Source organism: Spodoptera frugiperda, chromosome 1 (genome assembly GCF_023101765.2).
Source record: "Spodoptera frugiperda isolate SF20-4 chromosome 1, AGI-APGP_CSIRO_Sfru_2.0, whole genome shotgun sequence".
Lineage (NCBI taxonomy): Eukaryota > Metazoa > Arthropoda > Insecta > Lepidoptera > Noctuidae > Spodoptera > Spodoptera frugiperda.
This window is the reverse complement of record NC_064212.1, coordinates 5,116,166-5,142,228: the sequence shown is the minus strand read 5'-3', so window position 1 is coordinate 5,142,228 and position 26,063 is coordinate 5,116,166. Positions and strand designations below refer to the sequence as shown.

Below are 26,063 nucleotides of genomic sequence, written 5' to 3'. Positions count from 1 at the left end.
GGTCTCCCAACTGGCTGCAGTGCAACGTGTAGCAGTTTCGATTTCCACAAGGAGCAACATTTTGTGTTATCCACAAATTGTTGTTTCGGGTCTGGGTGTCAAGTGTATGTGAAATTGTATGGTTGTAAACTCAACCATCAAACAGGAGTATGGATTAAGTATGAAAGAGTCATTCTTCAGTACGAATGGTCTGGCTCGACCGGAGTGATACCACGGCCTCACAGAAAACCGACGTGAAACAACGCTTGCGTTGTGTTTCGTTTCCTGGTGTTTCGGGTGTCCATGCTTACCATCAGGTGATCCGCCTGCTCTTTTACTGGCTTGTGCCATAAAAACCAGAATAATTAGTGCAACGCTTAAAAACCACAATTTGGGTTTTTTAAAAAGAAACATCGGGCAAAGAAAAACTAGCTTAGTATTTACCTAAGTGCTAATTAAGTATCTAGTAATAACAAAGAAATGAAATAAACCGGCAAAAAGAAACGACAGTTTGGGGTCGAAACAAAATTAATGACTATGATGTTTTAAAAAAAACTCGAAACAATGCGGACGTAAGAAACAGGATTTATTGATAAAATCTGGATCAATTATTGCCAAACCAGTTTGAACAGACGTTAATGTTTTTTAGTTAAAAGTTTACATTACTGAGCGGTACTTAGTACGAGTTGGTTTTTATAAGTACGTATAACGAGATGTTACCGTGTTTGGCCCTCTGATTGGTTGGTCCATTGGAGTAGGCCAATCAGAGCGCCGAACATCATTAACTAATGCATCATGTTAAGTCTAATAAGGGTGTATCTCATAAAATTAAACAAAATAAATTGCCTCTGTTATTTTTCGAAAAACGAAATTCATGAATAGAACTAGCTTTTTGCCATAGATAAATTCTTTCATTTTTATTTGCATACTTACTTAATTGGCGTTCAATAGCCTCTGCGTACCCATTGGAGACAGGCGTGAGGTTATGCATATATGTATGTATTAGTATACTTACTTAATTTAAATAATTTATCGAATTTTATAATAAAACTAGGCTTTGCTGCAGTTAGGTAACATCAAACTTCCGTCTAGTAAATAATTATGGTAATGTATGCTAGCTGCTAGCTTTATTATACCGATAACCTGAGCTAACCTGAGCTAACCAGACGACTATACACAGTATCGTTCATCACTCTGTGTTTTATGCCTCTTCCGTCCGGAGCTGCGGACTACCTAGCGAGTTTATCGAGGCTCCGGCTCGAAAAGCAGAAGTAGGAACGGGGTGGTTTTTAGTCAATAAGAGTCTGACATTTCCTCTCGCCTCACCCAAGGCGAGAGAAGTCATTGGATGATTTTCCCCCTTAAAAAATACCTCTTTTGTATAACAGCTGCACAAAGCAAGCTAAGCAGACACGAAGGGCCGCTTGGTGAAAGGACAAAAAATAGAACGAAGTATATTACGCTCCGCTACCTCTGCAACTTCCAGAGTTTCTGAAGAATAGGGTAGATAACTAATTTGTATTTTAATGTCCGTCTTGTAGATTTATTTAAAACATTAGACACGTATTTTTTATTTTCTGACGGAAACAAATACTTTCGAAGATATATTGATTTGAAATATCGGATGACGTCATTTTTAAGTACGTTTTATATGTAGAGATAACGTATTTGCTCCCACCCCTAAACTTTTATTCGTTTTATCTAAGTATTGTTATCTTATGTGACAAAATAAAAAAATACGTGTCTAATGTTTTTTTATTACCTAACTGACGGACTAAATAGATTTTTAATTTTCATATCCCGTCATCATCCCTTATAACTCAGAACTTCAGAAATCAATTAAAGTCCATTGTTAGAAAACATATTTTATTGTTTGTTATAATACAAAACTTATCATGTAACTGAACGACTAACAGGTATAAATACAATTATCTTTACAATCCATTTCTATTAAAATACCCTTAGGTAACCCCAAATAACATGTCAACAATATGATTTGCTTTACACATAATTATGTACCTTATAAACAAATCTATGTGACACATATTTGCTTGAAATAAAAATATCATTAATATCATGTTAACATAGTTTCATAATTTAATCGGCACTGCACGCGAAAATCGCCTTTATAGGTTGTCCTATAAATAGCGTATTAGGTAATAAATAAGTAAATGCTATTAGTCCCATTCTTGCAGCCTCAAGCAACGGTTCCAGTAGCGATCCATTGCGTGGTATCTGTGCAGGTTGACTCCGGACAGACTGTGGGCTTCATCAGGATATGACTGCAAAGAAAATAACACAATCATGTATTTACAATGGATAAAAGGTGGAACCCTCCTTCCTTGTCCTTGTACATTACAGGTAGGTATATAACACACACACACAACGTCACGCCTTTTATCCCCGAAGGGGTAGGCAGAGGTGCACATTACGACACGTAATGCCGCTATACAATGTGCACCCACTTTTCACCATTTGTGTTATAAGTCCCATGTAATAGGGGGTGAGCCTATTGCCATATCCTGGACACAATTCCAGACTCCGTGCTACTACCGAGAAATTTTCGAAAATCCGAAAAAATCCCAGTAATATTTTGCCCGACCCGGGAATCGAACCCGAGACCCCTTGTTCGGCAGTCGCACTTGCGACCACTCGACCAACAAGGCAGTCAGCAACAGCAGCAGTAGGTGTATAATACAATTGTTATCATAATTTAGTTCTGCTGTGTCCTGCCCATTGGGCGTACAATATCAGTTGTCACTCATCATCTCCCGTGCTCTGAAGCTTAATATCCTGGATTTTAGTGAAGTTACAGGGCCAATATCTTCCAAGAACTTTATACTTATATTTTCTCTTACATACAAAACATGATCCAACTTTTTAAACTAAACAATGTTTAGACTAAAAATATTAACCAGATATAATCGGCTTTATTACGCCACTAAGTGTTAAAAAATAGCACGCTGTAAAGCATAGATTTAATAAAAAAAAAACAACTAAAAATGCTGTAGATATATCAGAAATCAACAAAAACACTGCAATAAACTTACCATCTGTTCGAATGGAATGTCCAGTTCTTGTAAAGCCTTGATCAGCTTAGCAGCGTTCTGATAATGGACATTGTCGTCAGCGTTCCCGTGCATGATGAAGAAGTCATGCCCGCGGAGCTTCTCCGCTAGGAGCGTGACGTCACCAGCTTGGTAACCCTTGAGGTTGTCCTCCTCAGTAGGTAGGCCCATGTAACGCTCCGTGTACATCGTATCTAAGAAACGAAATAGAAAGTTCTAGTAAATGGCTTCTTCCAAAAATGTAGGACACAAACAAACACACAAATGTTACCCTCCCGGCAGGTGCGTAGCTAGCCACGTATCTGCCATATTAAATAGTACCTGGGGCCTTAGTTTGCTATTACAATTGTGTCACAATGGTCGATCATTGAGCAGAGCAAAAGGGACGGAGTTATGTAGGTTGTATAGCTCCATCCCTCTTGCACGTTGACCGAGCTTCGCTCCGTAGCGATTTTTGAAAAATAGATGGCGTTTGTAGTCGGTTATGAAGAAAATTTATTATTAACTTATTGCCTGTATCTTAGGAACCGAGCTTTTCTTGGACCTGGAACCTAAATAAATGAATTTTTTGACCCGAAACACCCCTAATCTGCAACTTTCAAGAAAATCGTTGGAGCCGTTTCCGAGATCTTGATTCTATATATGTATATGTATATACAAGAATTGCTCGTTTAAAGGTATTAGATACGGTGCCCCCGGGCTACGAGGGTCACAACGTGTGTAAGCAAAAAGTTAAAACTTCTCAATTTTTTATTTAATTTCAGAAGTCCAAATAATCAATTCAAACAAAAAATAATCAATGAGCAGCGTGCGCAAACGCGGCGACGTTGTGCAGCCTGTTCGTTCATGATGAAGAGTCCCTCTGTGACTCGAAACTAGTAGAGCTTTTCTCAGTATATTTACATGAGTAAACCATTATTTTTAGTTAATTTAGGATGTCTCACGTTAGTTATTATAAAAACAAATATTTTCAATTATAAATTCCGCATCCCACAATAGAAAACAATCAAAACTAAAAATTCTTTGAATAAATAATTAAGAGAAATTCCAAAATAGCTATAAATACAGTTTTACATCTCATCGGTTCAAATCGGAATGAAAGCAGGACTATTACATAAATTGATCAAGTTTTATTATACATATATATACATATATTCTATATGAGAAGGGAATTACTTTCAAACGTGTATGCTAATAGCTAATGGTGAGCGAAAGCGTTTACTACACAGGAAACCTAAATCATAAAACATTCTCAGGTCTAGTTTGAAATTTGTTATTTTGAACTATATTAAGCATTAATAATAACTAGTGGTCGCCTAGTGGTCGAAATTCGACCATATACGATATAATTTACAGTACCACTTATAACATACGTTCAAGGATAATTTTTATTTAACTCAAACTCAAACAAACTCTTTTATAAAACTCTATTCATATGAGACGTCAGAATATCATCGCAAGTCATAAAACTATTGATTTTGACGTTTTGTCAAATGCGATCAAATACTATGCATGTGTGTGTAATGTTTTATTTATTAATTTAATGTACTTTATAAGCATTATTTTTGAAACATATTAGCGTTCTCCACTTCTCCTATACATAAACTATAAGTGTACCAAATTTTATGCTCCTACGTCCGCGCAATTTTCGTAAAAAGCGGTCCAAAGTTTTTGCATCACGTTTTAATATATAGATTCCAATTTAACATTGCCCGGCCCTGCCAACAGACTAGAATTTTCTCCTGTAGTGGGTGCGTTTATAAACATACAAGTTCACATACACATGACACCCAGAAAATTAAACAACAATTTGTGGATCACACAAAGTGTTGCTCCGTGCGGTAACCGAACCCACCACACGTTATAGAGTAAGAGCCCAGGCTTGCCAGACATAACTTATTTTATGAAAAACATAACAGTGCGGATATTAGTTGTCTAATAATGTTTTATAAAGCATATATAAAAATCAGCCATCAGAATTTAAGTTAGTCCTATTTTTATTCACCTTTCTCACCTGATACCTGTAAATCGGCCGTCTATCCAACTTAGCAGGTACGCAGGCGTTCAAGGTACATATAAAAGCTACTCGGTATCCCACGTTTTGCCTTTCAGAAAATAAGTTATGTCTGGCAGGCCTGGGCTCTTGGTCCATTATACGACAGCAAGTTGTCCAGCCACTGCGTCCATCGTGCAGTAAATCACCCATGTTTGTGATTATGTCTCTTGTACTCAATATATTCACTAAGAATACAATAGATTTTTAGTTTAAATTCCGCTTATACATGTATTATTTAACATGCGGTGTGCAGCACCACCCTCCCGCCCGCAATTAAATGCTCACGCAGCAGAGATGCAGCATAAAAACACACACATAACATGCAATATCACTCTACCACTCTTGTGTGGTTGTATTGTTTTTTTTTTATGGAATAGGTGACAAACGAGCAAACGAGTCACCTGATGGTATGCGATCAGTGCCGCCCATGGACACCCGCAACACCAGAGGAGTCACTGGTGTGTGCAGAGTATGCTCTTTTCTTGAAGGTTTGAAGGTCGTATCGGTTCGGAAATACCGCCGACGACAGCTCATTCCACAGTTGTACGCCTGATTCTATTCTATCAATATATTCAATTAATTCACTCACTATAATAGAGCCAGGAGGTAACAGGAGCTCCGGAGACACCGCACTGGAAGAGTCCCTCGTCATCCTTCAGCATCGTGAGGAGAGTCGCGTAACCACCATAGCTGTGGCCCCAGATACCGACCCTCGTGCGGTCCATGAACGGATACTTGTCCAATACTTTCCTGCGAAGAGCAATAAGTATTGTTACATAATATAAATACAAAACAGTCTTCTCCAGAGCCTTTTTATGACCTTCAAAAGGCGCCTAGCTTTTTATGACCTTCAAAAGGCGCCTAGCTTTTTATGACCTTCAAAAGGCGCCTAGCTTTTTATGACCTTCAAAAGGCGCCTAGCTTTTTATGACCTTCAAAAGGCGCCTAGCTTTTTATGACCTTCAAAATGCGCCTAGCTTTTTGGGGATAAAAGACTAGGAGGTGCGGGACTTTTGCCTCACTAAAACCACCCCGGTGGCCACCTTCAGCACCTGTAAGGGGCATCGAGTCCTTTAAGTGGACCTGCTCCAGAGCCTAATAAATCTTTACAACGATACGCTTCGTTGTATTCTTTACCAATAAATAGCTAATAGTAAATAAATAAAAAAAAACCAGAAAAATTAAAAGATGCCAATGTTGATGTTACATAACCTTACGCCTCCTGTATCACATGGGGCTACGCAGAGACAATGGAACGCCAATTGCTACGAATCTTATTTATCTCTTTCGCTTCATCAACACCAGCCTTCAGTCTTTTCATACCTGCTTATCGGTTAAGGGTACTTTTAATTTGGTCCTTGTTTAATATATCGCCAATATTAATTTACATACACAACATTACAGCTATGTGTCCATTTAGTGCACCCTCTACCGACGGTCCCATGCATATTTGCCTTAATGCTAAAATGACAAAAAAGCATTTCTACTTTCGTTCATACTCTCTCCATCTCTCTCTCTCTCCATAAATCAAAATGTCGTGATTTACGTTTCTTGATAAAAATAGAATTTCACATAAAAACTAGATTTGAACACAATGGAATAGAGATAGATTAGAAAGCTTCCTACATAATATGAAAATACCAAAATACTAAATTGATTCCGTATTACGTAAATATAAGATGTGTTTAGACTTAGACACATTAATTTCTGATTGAGTCTAGAATTTTATTAATTTATTCAAGTGGGTCACTAGAGGACGTTGTACGCAACAAGATGTTTCTATAAAAATATGTATTATCGTTTATTACATAAGAACTGTCTTTTTATAAATAAAATGTGTTTTAAATTTTAATTTCATTTCTTCTCCTTCTCTTATCAGTCTGCCTCACTGGTTATAAACGTTGTCCCACGCTAGGACTTTCTCCTGTGTCGTGGGTACGTTTACAAACATATACAAAAAGTTGCTCGGTGCGGGAATCGAACCCGCTACCCGTTAGCAGCTAGTTGCCCAACCACCACATCAACAGTGTAGTCATGTTTAGTTTGCGATTAACATGAACAGCCTATTGCCACTTTATTTCTTACTAATCTACTATGATTGTACATTGTATCAAGCCCTATCTTGGTATCCCAAATTGAATTAATTGAACAAATTATGAATACACAAGAAACTATTTTGACTACTGTTTTTTTAGGGACACGCCCGCCACAACCTCCCAAAACCGCTGCAACTCCTGTAAGTCAGGATCTACGGTAGAAACAACCATGAACACACCGGAACACTGAAGTCCGGCGCGTCTCAGGGACATGAATAACTATCTTGGATCCCGCAACTAAATAAATCAGAAGATATTATTAGAGGAGACGAAAAAGAAAACGATGGGGATTCGAGGGGGCTCGATTCCCGTGTCGGGCGAAGTATTACTGGGCTTTTTTCGGTTATTCGAAAATCTCTCAGTGGTAGCACGGAGCTTGGAACTGTGCCTGGTATATGGCAATAGGCTAACCCCCTATTACATGGGACTTAAAACATACATTGTGAAAAGTGGGTGCACATTGTGCAGTGGCATTACGTGCCATAATGTGCACCTCTGCCTACCCCTTCGTTCCATCTATTCAGTGCCGGCGTTAGAGGGGGGCGTGATGGGCCGATGGCCCAGGGCGACAAATTCTGGGGGCGCCGATGCCGCCGCCGATGGGATCCGCAAAAAACTAACACTTGATATTGCTTCCCTCAAGTGGGCGCCATAATATTTTCGCCCAGGATATCAGTGGCCCTTACGCCGGCACTGCATCTATTCCTAAGTGCTCTTACCTGAGGATGACGAAGTGGTCCTCTACCTCGACGGTACCGAGTGCGTTGTTGAGTGAGAAGAGAATGTCCTGTCCCTTGAGACCGGAGCCGCGGCCGTCCGCCAACATGTAGATGATGTTGCGGCTGGTGGTCAGGTACGAGTGGTAACCTGGGGAGAGTATCGTTAAATACGCTGTTGTATTATGTATATCAATAGTATTTTTAATAATATGAATTTGTCTGGAAATTCCTCTCTCTCTCGCTTGAGCCCTGACCGCCGGTAGCTTGGATTTCTCCCATCACTGGTGGGCTACTGCTTTTTATATTTATAAATGTATTTTCTTTTTTATTAAATATTTAAAAATGTACTAAACAAGTAACATAAATAAATAAGTAAAAAAAATATTTTTATATTAAGAGTAATTAATAGTAATTTTTCTTCTTTGTCAGGGGTGCACATCAAAATCCATAATAATACCGACGTGTGCTCGGTATTACCGCCGTTTTCCATAAAAAAAGTATAAAGTCACTGGCAGAAGCTAGTAGAGGTTATAAAAATGTAATCGAAACATACATTTACTTTTTCAAACGTATGTACTTCTATCAGAATCATGGAAACTGTGAAATACTTACCAACAGTGAAGGTATTAAAGACAGTGTTGGTATTAGGTCCGGAGTACACGTAGAATACGACGGGGTATTTAGTGGTGGCGTCGTTGACGTCCAGTCCTGGGGGCAGGAGTAGTCTGACGGGGGCTGGGAAGCCGTTCTCCAGGGGCACAGTCGTGATGATGCTCCCCCACCTCGCCTTGCCCACCAAACGCTGGCGCACGATGTCGTTCGCCTCCCATATCACAGGCGGCTTATCGTTCTGAAAACGATACGTATGTATTATTTTGCTATAGATGTGTACCTATAATTTTTATTTTTTTTTATGTGAAAGGGCGGCAAGGATGCGGATGTAGGTGGCGATGGCCGAAGGACCATATAGATGTACGGTGATTACCTTACACCTAGTTTGTTTTATACTGTTAAAATGTTATGAGTACCGCGCCGCGACCCTGTTAGGGAATTTGATTAAGTAAAACTATATTCACTGTTACACGGATTTATTGGTACTAAAGTAATTATTGACAACAGAGCGCGATGCGTCGCATCGTGAGTGCAAGCGTCAGCATTATTACTAAACAATACAAAATGTACGGATTTGCTCGTTCAGATCCACTTGATGGAGAGCAATCCGCGCCGCCCTCTATCTACGACCAAAAGAAATAGGAACAAGAGCGTTGCCGCCTATTTGAGAGTTAAGGAAATTGAGAATTAGGGGATTTATGGATTCGGGATGGGGAAAGATTAGGCCTCCGGTAGCCTAAATTATAAAAATTCGTTAATAATTTTACTGATATTACTATGGATACTTATGGCTCTATTATGCAAAAACTACTTATACTATTATATTCATATTAGATAATAATTTAATTTAAGTAACACCTAATGTTATTAAACGCAATTAATGAACCGTAACCACACCGTAACCGTCAATCGTCATTTACTATTATTACGCATGACCGGCATGCGCATGACGTCATTATAGTCATGACGACAATAGGCTAGTTTCCTACTAGTCAAATTCAATACTTTTTTCGAAACGTCGAAAACGATATTTTCTATGAATTTTGTATGAAATACTTTATTATGACGTCATAAGTTTTTGACGTCAAATAGCAGACTTATTTCTAGAAATTTAGCTAGGAAACATCGAAAATTAAGTAGTTCATCAAATTTATGAATGAGAATGTGATTATTTTTGAATATTTTATTGTATTGAAAAGTTATAATATAAAATTGTAAAATAGGCTGAATGAAAGCGACCTGCATCTACCTGCTCCTACCAATAGGGTTTTATACTACTAATCAAATTCAATAATTTTATGGAAATGTCAAAAACGTTACTTTTCTATGAATTTTGTATGACATTGCAAATTATGACGTCATAATTTTTTGGCGTCAAATAGCATACTTATTACGCAAAAAATAGCAAGAAAAATTAAATAAGTATATCGTCAAATGAATGAATGAAAATACGATTATTTTGGGATATTTTATTACATTGAGATATCAAAATAATTTATTTTTGACCTAGGAAAGTACCCAATAGCGTAATCAAGTCGCAAGGAGTAATATGGTAATTTATTCACCCTGTGGACATCCTACTTACCTTAAGATCGATAATATAAGTAGCAGAAGGTTCCTCAGGGGAAGAACAGGTGATGGTCATGTAGGAGCCTCCCAGGCTGAGGGTGGCGGTGGCCCAGGTGCAGGGACCCCCGTCAGGTAGCGTCATATTATCACTGAAGCAACGATCATTCGCTCCTGCCATGCAGACCTCCGTCTGCCACGGCTTGTCTGGCATCGTGCGCGTGTAGTAACTAGCGAACATAAAGAATTGTATTTATTTAAAGTATTTTTTTTTTTCATAAAGTATTGCCCCACATTAGGATTTTCTCCTGTGTCGTGGGTGCAAAGTTTAAACAAACATACAAGTTCACATACACATGACACCCAGACCCGAAACAACAATTTGTGGATCACACAAAGAGTTGCTCCGTGCGGGAATCGAACCCGCTACCCGTTGCGCGGCAGCCAGTTGCCCAGCCACCGCACCGACCGTGCAGTCAATAAACATATTGTATTGAATTTGAGTACTAATAGTAAATAGAGATTTGAATTCGATTCATCTGTAGTTAAAACGTTTTTACAAATTTTTAACCAAATGTTTTTTGGTGTTTCGTGAAATACTTTTTTTATTTTCTCTTTCATTTCCATAAAAATTATGGGGATAATATTATAGTGATTATAGGTTACTTCAGTATACGAACTTTATTCGTATACCGTACCGTAAATTGTACCCGGTATATCATGTTTATTCCGATGTTTATTCCAATGGAATTAACTGCATTTTAAAGACAAAAAAGCACGTTCGTTCACATATTATACATAAGTAATAATCTATACTAATATTATAAAGCTGAAGAGTTTGTTTGATTGTTTGTTTGTTTGTTTGAACGCGCTAATCTACAGAACTAACTGGTCCGATTTAATAATTCTTTTTATGTTAAATAGGGCATTTATCGAGGAAGCCTATAGGCTATAAAACATCACACTATGACCAATAAGACCTAAGCAGCTAAGCAGCAGAAGTAGCTAGTAACTTAATATGTAATCGAGTAAATACTCACAAAGCTAAACGGTTGGGTGATTCGTCCATTCCGATGAAGTTGTTGATGGTGGATGCTCCAGGGGAGATGGAGGTGGAGATTATTTCGTTACCGACCCTCAAGCTGAGGAACAAGTGCTGCCAGATCATGCCGTCGGCCTGAGGCTGCGACCACCGCGTCGATATGTAGAAAGACCCATCCTTACTGAACCGAGGCAGCGCCAACGGGATCCAACCTTTCGGCTCCTGCCTATGCTCCTCCTAAAGAAAATCTTCGTATTATATACACACACACACACACAGTGCCGGCGTTAGGGGGGCGTGATGGGCCGATGGCCCAGGGCGACAAATTCTGGGGGGCGCCAAAAAAATTAAAAACTACTACTAACACTTGATATTGCTTCTCTCAAGTGGGCGCCACAATATTTTCGCCCGGGGTGTCAGTGGCCCTTACGCCGGCACTGCACACACACACACACACACACACACACACACACAACGTCACGCCTTTTATCCCCGAAGGGGTAGGCAGAGGTGCACATTACGACACGTAATGCCGCTATGCAATGTACACCCACTTTTCACCATTTGTGTTATAAGTCCCATGTAATAGGGGGTGAGCCTATTGCCATATCCCGGGCACTTCGTATTATATTTAAGAATAATAACTAAATAATAACAAATAGAGTTCCTTGCTCGTTCTTTTACATAGGAATCTATACTTTGGAATGAGGAAACTTCACTAGAGGACCGACAGACAGACATTGATATTTGCTTCGACGTTCAAAACTGGACTGGTCTATTTGGAATAAATAATTTTGACTTTGACTTTGACGTTAGGATTAGGTATAAAAATAAAGATATTTATTGTAATTTGAATAAACATGTGTTATTGTTGTTACTTTTTTAAATTTCACTACTATTATTATATCTATCCAATGGAATTTAGGAAGGGTACTTACTCTAATTTTTGCTACTTACACCAACTAAAGTTGTAATGATGATAAAATCGGGTTAAAAATATGTTGTTGTAAAGTAAGTACTAGTGTTATATGTGTTTATAGTATAGATTTAGATAAGTCCATTGATATTTTAATCACAACTCTAGTATAACCAAAAATCACATTATTTTTACCAAATTAAATCGAGTATAATCGAGTGTATAGTTTAACGTACCGCACAATTGTTAGTGATGACGTTGCAGATCTGTAGCACAGAATAGTTTTGTCGCCTGTTCATCCAATGGATAGCGATCTCATTGTTGTTGATCCAGGTGACTCCGCCCAGGATGTGGTCCGTGGTCACGGCCTCCGGAGCATTCATATTGATGAAACTGGGGCTTGTTGGGTTAGCCACCAGCTGGGCCAAGTTCACCACGCGAAGTTTCACTGCAGGGTTGTCATAGCCCACCTGTACATAAGTATTAATTTACACTATTATCCAATTAACGTTTTATAACCAAACATAGGCGTAGCCAGGATTTAGTATCGGGAGGGGTTCAAGAAAGATATGTTAATTTAACCAGTTACTAGCTACTTAAATTTTATCTTAACTTTTAGGGGGGAGGGTTCGAGCCCCCAAGACCCCCCTCCCTGGCTACGCCTATGTAACCAAACTTGTTCATACAAAAGTAGCATCTAAATATCGGAAATAAGGTGTCTAATGGAGTGTTGGAAATTCGAAAGATAATACCTACATATACTTAAAAATCAATCGCTAAATGTCTTGCTAAGCGCAAATTTCGAGAACAGCTGAACCGATTATTGTTAGGAGAAGATTCTTATGTAAAAAAAAAAGTTTAAAACCGAAACAAAGTCCGCGGGGTCCGCTAGTAATTTCATAACATTACCTTGGGGTACCTGAGGTCGAAGAGTTTTGGGTAAAGGAACGCTTCACCATCATTCTCACTATCAGTATAGTAGTAGTAGGAGTAGTCTTCAACACCGGTGTCGTCAAAGGTTGCAAATGCCAAGTAGGAGCCATCGGTGGAAAACCAGGTCGCCTGACCGGTGTACATGACGTCCTCTGGAACAAACACATCATCTTACTTCTCTCTTTTTCTTTTTTCTTCTCCCCTAATGTCTACGGATTTATTTCGTTGCGGAATCCAAGACAGTCATTTATGTCTGGGACGCGCTAGACTTCAGTGTTCCGGTGTGTTCATGAATGTATCTACTGTAGATCCTGGCTTAAAAGTGTTGCAGCGGTAGGGGGCATGAGGCGGGCTTGAACCATAAAAAAAATCACACAGAGTTGCTCAGTGCAGAACCGAATGGAACCGGCAAAATCGAGATTTACGCGTGAAAATGTTAATACGCGTACGAAGTCCGGCACAGCTAGTGTTTAATTTAATAAAATACTGTACATTGAATATTTTTAAAAGAATACTTGTAATATAGTAATCTAGATATAGTCGAAAAATATAGGTTTTAGATTTTTTGTCGTTTTGTCTGTTTAGGTATACACCTACAATACGTCCGAGCTAAACTCATAAAGTACTGCATGTACCTATTTACTTCAAAATTATAATATGTCAACATAATATAGACATTATCGGGCTACCATCTATAGGGGAGGCTCTGTGAGCGCGAGGAAACTATCCAAAGTCACTCTACCACGCGGACACAGCTAGTACTTAAGTATATGATAAATGTGAAAGTTTGTTTGTTTGTATATTTATTCGTCAATCACGCTGAAACTACTGAACGGATTTTTATGAAATTGGTATAGGCACAGACAGGGTTTGGGTGTACATTGTATAGCGGCATTACGTGTCGTAATGAGCACCTCTGCCTACCCCTTCGGGGATAAAAGACGTGACGTTGCGTATGCGTACCTTCGTACACCCAGTCGGTGTGCCCATTGTAGACGACGCCCTCGATGCCGTCGGTGGTGATAGCAATAGGCTGTGCGTCGCTGTTCGCGAGATAGTAGAGGTTGTTGCCATACACGTACGCCAGGGCGTGCCCATTGCCACCGAAGATACAAAGCTGCAGGCGCTCATTATTACCCACTAGAACCTTGTGCCTGTAATTGAAAATACCAGTAAGATCAGGGGCCGGATTACGAATATAGCTATGGGCCCACACTAACTTGGGCCCCACATTACGAAACCTACATTCACTACGTAATTTTTGAATGTAACTTCTATAAATACCTAACATTAACACATTGAACGCCGTGGTGGTCACCGGTGACCGACGTTAGCGGAGGATTTGCCTTCAACAGTTTTCTATGGGCAGTCAAAGACTTAAGAACCTCACAATAGAATTAGGTGTATACCATCCCTTTCTAGACTCCTTGTTATTGCTGTAAAATTTTCGTTAAACGAAATAATTAATAACAATATTTAGCTGGATTGGGGAATCCAATTCAAGATCCCTGAGGTCCTATGCGACATTTAAATATTACTATGTGACCACTCGACGACTGAGGCTATCCCCTTACCCCAAAGAAGTTCGGTAAGAACCATGAGTAAGACTGTTTGTAAGCCCAGGGGCCCGGGGCTGATTAGATTCCCATTACGGCCCTGATCATTAAGCAACTCACTCATGCTGCTCAATTTATAAGTACCTAGTACTTTTTACAGTAATTCTTAAATATAGGTAGATACATAAAATACGTACTGATTATGGACATTAAAAAGCGTGTATCTAGCAGTCGTAGAATACCGGTACACCTGAAAAATAAGTAATTTACAAATATAATACATACAAGATACATAGTTAACATACCTAAAACACAGTAGTTGATTACTGAATTTCAACCATAATACAAATGTTTTAAGTTATACATTGTAAATTCTAACTCCGTAGCACCTATCTTCTCAGGTAGGTGTATGACCTTTATTAATTTATTTTATTTTAGACTTTATGTACATTATACAATGGTAGACTTGGTCAATTGGACAATGGTGATGCAGAGAGTCAACAGAAGGTGTAAAAACAACTTAGGTAGGTGAGCTTAAGCTTAAGCTTTAATAATATACAATGAAAATACTGAATAACTATTGTGAGACATACAACATTAACTAAAAATAACGATTTACTCACGTAGATATATGGAGAAAATCTCTACTAGTTTCGAGCCACAGAGGGAGTCTTTCTTCATCATGAGCGAGTGGTCTGAGTAGTGCTTTTCTCAACATATTTTTTACGTGCGTAAACCGTTATTTGTAGTTAATCAAAATAACACCAAAGTGATACATTTTGCCTGAAAAGAACTTAAAAGAGGTACCTAATACAAAGTTTTATTTCCAATATATAATATTATACATGTTTCGAAATTCCAATACAATTACGTATTCAATTAAAACCTTTATACCTACATTCTTAATTAAAGTAAGCAGATATTTGGGAAGATAATGATTTCAATATCTATAGATACGTTTATCAGTGTCGTTTTACATTCAGACAGTAAAGATAAGTGGTTAATCTAATTTATATTGTTATGTGTTATGAACTTGAAGAACGCGCGCCCAATATGGCAGATAAAGAAAAAATATCTTATAATTAATGGGTTCTGAAGCAGAGTAGAATATTAACCATTATGTTATCGGCTTACTCACGTAACTATTTGACGAGGAACTCGACTAATTTCAAGCAATGTTAGAGACTCATATTCATGAGCAGCATTCCGCGACACTACTACACGCTACTGACAATAGCAGCGCGACAATTGCCGTGTCATGTGTCGCGAAATGCTGCTGAGAATATAATATGTATTTGTATTAATATTTTTATAACAACTATCGTCAGACACATTAAATTAATTAAAAACCTGAGTTTTTCTTATTATTATAAGTGAATAGAGGTCAAAACACACTTGATAAGCACTGCTCCAACCCAGCAATTGAGTTGTCATTTAAATTTGAACTTTAAATCGTATGTCGTGTGATATATTTTACAACATCAATACCAAAATGCCGACGGTGGGTGGACAGCGCGCGGTCCGCGAGTTGTAGTTGAGGCGTACCGCACGCTTCTAGCGTGTGGACCGCTAGTCCAATAATCCTTAACCTGATGTTTTTAATTAATGTATGTATTTATCACTACTCGTCTCTTTCCGTGGTTATCGTAAGAGCCGATTAAGAAACTGCACATAATTTAACAAAGACAAATCAGCAGCACTCTCTGATGAATCTGAACCTTTTAAATCAACAAACAAAACGATGTTGTCTCAGTTACTGAGGTTTATGCATTAAAATTCACTTGATGTCTCAGTTATAGAGGTAACTAAGATGATAAATCGAAAGAACGAATCCCAGATAAAGAGGGTTGTTTGTCCCACTAATAGAGGTAATTCAAGGCCAATGGGTAGGGACCTCAGTATGAGTTCCATTTGTGGAGGTTTCTCACTTATCCAGGTCCCACTTAACCAAGTTTCACTGTAGTACATAATTTTGTTATCAAACTTACCGACTGAACTTCCCGCGAAGCTAAAATATAATCCCCGTCAGGTGAAAGGATAGGATTGCTGGTTTCCAGTTCTTCCTGAAATATTCAACATTCTTGTGTGAATTAACTAGTAACTAACGATAACTTTTTTGATCTGCATATGTATATATCAATACAATACAATAATAATAATATATGACTATTTTAACAGCTTTAGGAGATTTTCATAGAATTTATAAGTTTTACAACCCAGGGTCATCACTCGACAATAGGAAGCAATCAGGTCAGGATCAGACCTTTGATTTTATTTAATCACAATCAATAAATGTATAAAACATAAATTCAATATTTTTTTCTTCGTTCTTTAAGCCGTAGGTTTTATTGATTCACTAATAAAATTACTTAAAATAACGTTTTATTTTTAATTTCAAATCTAAACCTATTTATTTATCTTCATTTCATTCTTTCATTTTTGTTCAGAAAAGTTCGTAATAAATGGAATTATAGTATGAAATCTGCGAAATTTCGGACGAAACTTCGTTTTTCGTTGAATTAGACTAGACCTCCTGGTTCGGACAACTTACCATAATATCTCCCGCCACGAGTTCTGACCTTACATTCTCACTGCAATCATACTGCCAGACTGCCGGGTGATCCGCCTCAGTGTAAGTGAAGTGAGTGTCTGAAAACAAAATATGTCTTCACTACATAGTATAAAACAAAGTCGCTTTTTCTGTCCCTATGTCAGTGTTAAAAACGTTAACGTGTTAACGTGTTAAACGTAAAGTGTTAAAAACTACGCAACGGATTTTGATGCGATTTTTTTAACAGATAGAGTGATTCAAGAGGGAGTTTTATATGTACAATACATGCATTGCACCAATGCGAAGCTGGGGCGGATCGCTAGTGTTACCTAAATATGTTGTATGCTAATATCCGTTTCCACCAATTACCCTAACACAAACTAAACTTATCTGTCACTTAACTAATATAAGAAGTGTCAAGTAACAAGTACCTACCTAAGTGGCAGTTTGACACCAGCATATAAGGCACACCTAACGAGTAGGTAAGTACCTATAAATACGTAACTGGCAATAACAGATAAATGGATGAATGACACACACATTTACCTATGAACACCATACCTACACCATTAATAAGATTGTGAGGTTACCCTATAAGAAAATCATAATTGTAGGTAAGTATGTAACAGGTTACCGGGGCTCCGGCTCAAAGCAGGAGAAGGAACGGGGTGGTTTTTAGTCCGTAAGAGTCTGACACTCTCTCAAGGCGGGAGAAGACATTGGGTGATTTTCCCCTCAGAAAAAAAAATGGGTAAATAGGTACCTGAAATCCATCGGCCGGTAAATCCCCTTTGAGCGAACTGCCCCATCACAAACTCTTCAAGTGTGAAGTTCTGCTGCGCTGTGGCAGACGCCACTACCGCCACCAGCAGGAACCACATCAACCGCGCCTTTGAGGAATCAAAGTCAACATTACTTATTCCTACTCTCCAACCTCTATTCTATAATTTAAGTCTTTATTAACCCTTGATACCCCAGTTGTATATAAGCAACTATAAAATATTAAGTTGCTTATGTACAACTGCGGCGGTTAAAAAAAAACAAAACGATTTTTGAATCGGCTAAAATGCACTTTTGAACATCAACAAATAAATCCCCGTCAAGTGCAACTCGAACTCGCATGTAGATAACTTTATCTGTAAAAATGCTAAGTAACGTTGACTGTATGGACGGTCTCTTAAAATCTACCTAGGTACATCAGTTCATCATCATTTTCGAACTGTGATATTCTAACAGTTGAAAATGATGATGAATGATGATGATGAAAGATAAACAGGCGGACATATATAATAGGTACTACCTAGGCAGCAGTCTTAGTCCTGTTTTTGTATTTTGAGTACAAAACCTAAATGACTAAACCCTTTGTCCGTCTATTCATAATTTAAGTTGAAACTGAGGTTATTTTAATTTATGGAATAGGGCGGCAAACGAGCAGACAGACCACTTGTTGGTAAGCAAGTCCGCCCGCCATTGGCGACGCCGATTACTGGTAAGCCACCCAAGTTACCCCTAAGATTAAGATTGGGAATTTACTTTACTAAAATTTGTTCATTCTGAAATAATATGAATATTTCAGAATATGGAATAAAACACATTTTCAGTCATACGTATCTAATGATTACTTAAGTACGTACCTAATTAAACGATAAATGGTTTGATATCTTATGTTAAGTAGACAGATCCGTTATCATATATTCATATTTTGCTTTTTCTGAAACTATTTTACTGATCTTCAGTTTATACCTATAAGTAGGTACCTACTTAGCTGATATTTTATCTTATATTTCATCAATAATATTATGAAGGTAGTAAAACCGGATAACGTAGGTAATCCTAAAACTATCTGTATGTACATTAATGATTGATATCAAACTTTAATAACGTTTTACTGCCACACTTGAACCAACTCTTATAGAATGTAGGCTGGGCTTTTTTCTAGTAAGATGCATTTTAGATTCAACATGCATATTGTTAAGTGTGGGAGATGCATGCTTCGGCACGAATGGGCTGGCTCGACCGGAGTGATACCACAGCCTTACCGAAAACCAACGTGAAACAACGCTTGCATTGTGTTTCGTATGTGAGTGAAGTTACCGGAGGCCCAATTCCCCCCTTCCCAATCTTCCCAATCCCCGATTCCCCAACAACCTTTTAATTCCTAACCCCCAAAAAGCAAGGTGACTCACTTATAACGCCTCTGGTGTTTTAAATGTCCATAAGCGGGGGCGATTGCTTACCATCAGGTGATACAACCGTTCATTTACCGAGTTCCATAAAAAAAAATCATTGGCACGACCGTCTCACATTTGGGGCAAGTAGAGATAATACGCCAAATGACACGATTCTGCCATACGTCTTTCTTTTCATCTAGACTACATTGATCAATCTCTTCATGCGAGCTCATCGATTGAGGTGCTTCTAATTTTGATGAGATTTTTAAAAAAGAAAATAGTATGTACTTACCATTATGGATTCTGCTCCTCCTAAATTTAGTGGTTGGCGTTTGTAATCGCCAACACAACTGGCTCAAGATTATCATTCGAAATTATAATTCTTATCCTCTTGATAAAGTATCTACTGATAGTCGCTGATTACGGGCCGAAATTGTAAGATATTGTTTTAATAGGTCGATTAGCTTAAATTATTTGCTAGATACCTAGAGTACCTACTTGGTGTTTATTGTAAAACACGTACATATGTAAGCAATATATTGATAAGCTAATCAATTATCATGCTTGATTTTGTGATTAAAATCTCTTTGAGGACAGAAATATTCAAATTCACACTTTTTTGTATTATTGTAATACAAAATAATCGAAACATGTACGGTAGTTCATGTTTCTTTATATAATCGTTTATTTATATAATAGTCATTGTCCATTATACCTAATTATAAAGTACCTAGGTAACAAAGACCAATCTCATTACATTACTTGACTAGAGTAGTGCGGTAGAGTATAATAACATAATTATAAACATCTGCACGGTTGGCGCGGTAGCTGAGTAACTGACTGCCGCGCAATGTAGCGGGTTCGATTCCCGCACGGGGCAACTCTATATGATCCACAAATTATTGTTTCGAGTCTGGGTGACAGGTGTATGTGAACTTGTAAGTTTGTAAACCTAGCCACGACACAGGAGAAAACCCTAGCGGTTTGTTTGTGTCAGTTTTAAAAAAGCAGTGTCATTAATCAAGTCAGATCTTTTGAAATTCGAGGTGTTCAATACTTTGCCTGACTTAGGAATCGAACCCACACTTTTATTTTAATTTCACTTTTAGTTTAGATACTTTTGATTACTATGGTGTTCATTTTAAAAACCTTTATATTACATAGGGAGAGATTAGGTAATAAATGCAATATTAAGTATGTAAAGAAAAAACACAAAATTAATGCAGAAACTTTTATTCAACATCAAATGAACCGAATATACTTCAGACAAAACATATGAATATTACGACGATAACCTGACTACCTCGCAAAAATAATTTGCGCTACTTGTCTATCTATCCGACGATGCAAGGCGCTGGCTACACTTCCAAATAAGTTGTTTCAACATAATTCAGATTTTTTATTTCATTTCCTTCATTGTATGTGTATCAGCTGATCCTCTGGTTTTAAAATTCATTATTCCTGTTCTCTGCTCTCTCACTCAAAATCATGATACTTTCACCAAAATAATCAAATTGGTCTCCATAGCTCCCATCTGTCAGACTACAGCAAATTTGTACTGCAAGAGTCTGTTTAGTTGATTCCGTTGGTTGTAGTGACGTTGTCAACATACAGATAATTTCGCAAGTACCCACCGATCGGCCAGCGGTACAATTCTTGGCCGAAAGGCGCACATCGACGCAATGTCAAGTGGAATGATGTCAATCGTAGTGCATCTGTTTCCCACAGCGGACGTCCCCTGCTCGTTTTGATCAAGTGACTGCATTACGCCGACGACGAATTAAATCATAGGCTTTCCTCCAAGCGTGCCTTTCTATAACATTTTGTATAAAATCAATTCATAGTGTACATGTCCCAGAAATCCTGCCAAGATTATCTTGAATATGTCGCCCTTAAACCTAAATTGTAATATGACTATCATATAACAAAATTATTCTTCAAATAAACATAAAATTAAATTACTGTCACTGAAGACAGTATAGTGCCTGAAAAGGAATGTCGACTTATCGACAAAAATATTAGAATGAGTATGAGTTATGAAATTGTGTGTGAATGTGTGATGTACGACTGTTATGTGTAAGTGTAAGTGTGTGAGTGGCAGTACACGTGGGTACGTATTCATGTGTTATGTGTATGTAGGTCACGTAAGGGTGCGAGTGAGTAAGATGTAGGTAATGATGGAGTGGGTGTATGAGACGGACCATGCTAGTGACGGCGGTGCGTTCGGCGCAGCTCCTGCAGTCTTCGTTCGTGCTCTGCCATGTGCTGGCGCCGCTGTTCTTCCTTTATTGCTATCTGCGTAACATACAGTAACAAATTAGTAATATGCACAATAAAACTATTAAGTTAGCCAACACAGGATAACCATCCAAATTACAATAAAGTTCCTCTCAAGGACTGTAAAGTTTCATAAACTTTTTAAACCAAATAAATCCTTTATTAAACTTGTACTTAGACATTTTAATTGGTTCTCATTAGATAAGCATGCATCAAAATGGTAAAATAATAAACAAACAGTACTATTTTAATAACCAAAATAAGTCAAAATGAAAAGTTTAAAGAAACTTAACAAGATAATAATTTTGTTAAAAATGGTTTTTACTTTAATTTACCGTTTCAGCTGAGAGCGGCAACCAGTATATGCATGGAGTTGTTTTAGTCTTTCTAAATAGGTCATCCAACAGTTTAGCGGGTGCTTCTTCTTCTTTCTTCTTGAATTTCCTTGCTGTAATATAAAAATAACAAGTCAGTCACATAACCTTATCACATAACAGACTGTATTTGCCATTTATGTACATTAAACTACCAAGACACATGTACACATAATTATACAATGAACTATATAGAATCAGTTATTCATGGTATTGCTTTGTATGATCTTTCGGTACATTCGACAGTCAATTTATACTGATATCGCATAGCTTGATGCATTGCCATGTATACTTAAGTTACTGAAGTATTAAAAAAATGTTATAAGTGGTGATTGCATTGTATAATTTTGTAACTAGTTAAGATTTGTGTATAAGTTATACAATCTTAATTAGTTACTATATTAATGACATGCATGCAAATGTATAAATCTTAAGTGATTTCAATTAGATATGGTTGCAAATTCAACATACCATTACATAGTTAGATTAATCAATTTAATTTACCATGACTAATTTTAGCCTGATTGACAAGTGAATAATTAATTTACTACAATTCTATAGACTAATAAGTTTTCAAATACATATTTGCTAAACATATATTATTGCTAATTTTACACAGCAATATCATATAAAAAGAATATGTGGTATCTAATAACAATATCATCATTACTAAACTAAAGAGCACCACTTCCTAGTCTTAGATGTTAGACCTTTAATTTTGTAATTGGGTCTACAGTCAAATTTAAAGTAACAATTACCAGGCTCAGGGCTTTTCTCTTGGGAGCGATGTCTTCTCTTATCAGCCGGCCGTTCTTCGCGCTTTGATTTATTATCTTTATTGTCCTTGTCTTTTTCATTCTTTCCAAGATCCCATTCTCGCGTAGCTGTTTTCCTTTCCCATGGTTTTTCCTGAAAATTAAAGGTTATTACAAAATTAATTAATTAAGAAACAATACTTCAAATTGTAATTGTGATCATAAATAATTAACATAATGATATCATTAATAAACATTATATTATTATGCTATTTAAAAATGTTATCCCTTATGGGATCATAAACCCATTAGCATAATGATTAATAAACATTATTGTATAATGCTATTTCTTATGGGATTTTCTCTATGTCATTTGAAGGTTTTCAAACACAAATGAGTCTCTAATTTTACACAAATTCCTAAATACCTTATGTGGATTTTTGTGGTATTTAATAGTAATTATTCTAAGAATTTGGCTTTGAAACAGATAAGGACATTTTTATAACAATGACTTGTTTGTTAATGACTCATTGTTAATAAAAATCACCATGTTTTGTTTGAATAGGCAAAATGTGGTGATTTTCATGTGATTATTGCTCATTCCTCATCCTTGTGAGGTCCTCTACTCAATAGGAGTACCATTATAAGATGATGATAATGATGATTCAAGTAAAATTCAAATTTAAAGGTGAAAAGATTTAAAGTATAACTTACCAAATCCCCTCGATCTCTCTTCATATCTTGCTCCCGAAGCCAATCCTCAACAGTTCCAGGAATTGTAGATACTGGTGTAGCATCTGTCTCTTCATTAGATTTGGCCTTCTCAAAAGCTTCTTGTGTGGAAAAGTCCACTTGAAGAGTCTTTGGGTTTGAGACGGGCCACGTAACACCATGCAAGGCATGTCTTGTCTCCACAGCTTGGCTGGAAAATAATTAATTTATTGTTATAATTTTTTGTAACAAATTCTTCAAATCCTACACAAATTATAAGTTATGAGTATGATTGCAGCCTTTGGTTAAATGATGTGTCAGAATATTAATATTCTGTTCAAATGGTTAAATTAAAACAACTTGCAAATACAAGCAATAAATAATATAATACTTACTCTTCAGTCTCATATTCCACAAAGCACTTTGATTTAATTCTATCTATCCAAAAGCCATTCTCTACAATTCTTCCTGTCCTCTGTAGCAAATTCTTCAACTGTGGTAGTGTAAATGGTCTCACCAGATTTGTGATATATAAAATACATGACTGTTTATTTCTGGGTGGGCTTGGTGGTCTTGCTATTATACTATCATTATCCTTAATTATTGATATTTTTCTATTGGAAGCTAAATCTCTTGGCTTAGGAGTGTGAGGATCTTGTTCCTCCTCAGATTCCTTCTTCAATTCCACATTATCAGTGTTATCAATAATAATTTTTGGAAGCACTGGTCTTTCAATTCTTTCCTGAGTCTCTATTCTTCTATGTTTTTTCTCTTCTATAACTTCATCAAACTCAACAGGTTTTACATCAGGTATTATGTCTCTCAATACATCAGTCGAAATTGTTATTGATTTCTGTGTTGTAAGTTTAGAACTCCTTGATCCCCATCTCCTCTTCCTGGCTACTACAGCTGGGGCAGATTGACCATTAGCAACAGGTTCCTCTTTTGTGGACTTAACAGAATCTGAGCGCTGCAACTCTTTGGGCTGCTGTGGTGCTGGTTCAGCTTCAACTTTAGGTGTCTCCGTCTCCATAGGTTGAATTGCAGAATCATTTGATGTTTTTCTTTCTTGTTCTTTATTTACCTTCTCAGAACTCACTACAACATCAGTTTCATTAATAGCTTCTTTCCTGTCAGATTCAACTTTCTCAGTTTCTTTACTAATATTTTCTTCATTTATTATACTTACCTTTTGTTCTTCAGATGCTGGTTTCTCCTCATCTTGGGCCACGGAAGGTTTTTCTTCATCTTCGGGCATGGTAGGTTTTTCTTCACTTTGGGGTACAATAGGTTTCTCTTCTTCGGATTCAATGGGTTTCTTTTCCTCTTGGATCACATTGTGTTTTTCTTTTTCAGTTTCATCCTTCTTATTTGATTCTTGTTCAAGTTCAGTTTTAGACTGGCTTGCCTCATTATCAGAAGATTCACACTTACTCTCATCAGCATGTAATTCAAGGACCTCTGATTTGTCAACTGACTCACTTCTTGTCCGTCTAGGGCTTTCTTTTTCAACTAGATTGGTATCCTCTTGACTTTTATTTTCAGTACTATTAGATGGTTGCTCTTCTTGGTTGTCTGAATTAGGTTCAGGATTTACTTCAGCTGATGGTGATGCAACTCTTGTTTCATGTTTGGGTGAAACAACAGTTGTATCAGCATCTGAAGCTTTTTCTGTGTCCTCTTGCTCACTTGTGGTATTTTCTTTACTTTCAGGTTTATCTTCACTGTTTTGTGATAAGTTTTTGGATTCATCCCCCTTCATTTCTTCATTAGTTGTGGACACTGGTGTTTCAGCATCTTCAATAGTTTCACTTTGAGTTACCTCATCACTAGATTTATCTTGGTCTTGGGATTGTGCGGATTCCTGATCGGGCTCATCTCCCTGACTATCATTATTTTTATCTGTATCATCTTTTGAACCTCGAAGAGCACGTTTAGAACGATGTTTAGACTTCTTTTTTTCTTCAACGCCCTCCACGCTGGGTGTATCACTGGAGCTTGTCGCTCGTGAATGCTTTCTTTTACTGCGAGGAGATCTATCGACTCGTTCAGGTGTGGATGGTGGACGCGTCAAACATATCTTTAACTTTTTTATATCACCAGATGCCTCAGTAGTTTTAACGCGCCATACCTGATCTTGAGCCTCTTCAGGGCTATCCTCTTTAGCGGGTGTTGATGGAGGCTTCTTTTCAGGTTCACTGACGCTCTCAACTTCTCTCACTGGACTTCCATCATCGGCAGATTCGTTTTCTGAAGATGAAGACTGCTTTCTACGTCTGCTGGTTCTTGTGCGTTTGACTTTTTCAATTTTCTTTTCTGGGGAAGCCTTACCCTTTTTACTTGCGGTACGCTCACTCTTACGACGCATTGTAGCCTAAAATATGCACAAAAACACAAATTGTAAGTAAAATTCTCTGTGATTTAATAAATATTCACACAGGCTAACGTATTAATACCGGTAAATCAGTAATTTGTAACAGAACTGTCGTCTAAACACTGCAGCGTGCTCACTCAACAGAAACAAGCGAAATAATGGCCGCCCGCCATATTTTATTTTCTGCGTTCAGTCAATTTCAGTGTTGCCATACTCTAATTATTTTACTCTTTGGTTAAAAAATAAATATAATACTGAAATTCTCGATAATACATAGATACCGAAATAAAAAAAGGAAACGATAAAA

At 37.4% G+C, this 26,063-nt stretch overlaps 1 protein-coding gene across 1 annotated transcript; it reads right to left on the bottom strand.

Moving 5' to 3' along the window:
- Nucleotides 1-1,828: 1,828 nt before the first annotated feature.
- On the bottom strand, nt 1,829-25,937 carry LOC118273300 (uncharacterized). The gene is made up of 21 exons (XM_050695694.1): nt 23,778-25,937; nt 23,386-23,593; nt 22,675-22,825; nt 21,878-21,990; nt 21,472-21,560; nt 20,900-21,024; nt 19,558-19,622; nt 17,858-17,984; nt 17,095-17,192; nt 16,532-16,606; nt 14,741-14,793; nt 13,951-14,141; nt 12,964-13,139; nt 12,291-12,524; nt 11,137-11,375; nt 10,116-10,326; nt 8,531-8,768; nt 7,919-8,066; nt 5,693-5,853; nt 3,030-3,241; nt 1,829-2,261 (listed from the first exon to the last, which is right to left on the bottom strand). Exons 1-21 carry the CDS (start codon nt 25,748-25,750, stop codon nt 2,157-2,159), a joined length of 4,992 nt encoding a protein of 1,663 aa, XP_050551651.1. The 5' UTR covers nt 25,751-25,937; the 3' UTR covers nt 1,829-2,156.
- Between the last annotated feature and the right edge of the window lie 126 nt (nt 25,938-26,063).

What these genes read in the sequence shown, in the direction of transcription:
- LOC118273300 (XM_050695694.1), bottom strand. Translation starts at nt 25,750, where the DNA reads ATGCGTCGTAAGAGTGAGCGTACCGCAAGTAAAAAGGGTAAGGCTTCC. An exon ending in TCGACCTCAGGTACCCCAAG is followed by an intron (nt 12,525 to 12,963) that starts GTAATGTTATGA and finishes ACTTATGTACAG; the next exon opens with GTGGGCTATGACAACCCTGC. An exon ending in TCATCACTAACAATTGTGCG is followed by an intron (nt 11,376 to 12,290) that starts GTACGTTAAACT and finishes GATTTTCTTTAG; the next exon opens with GAGGAGCATAGGCAGGAGCC.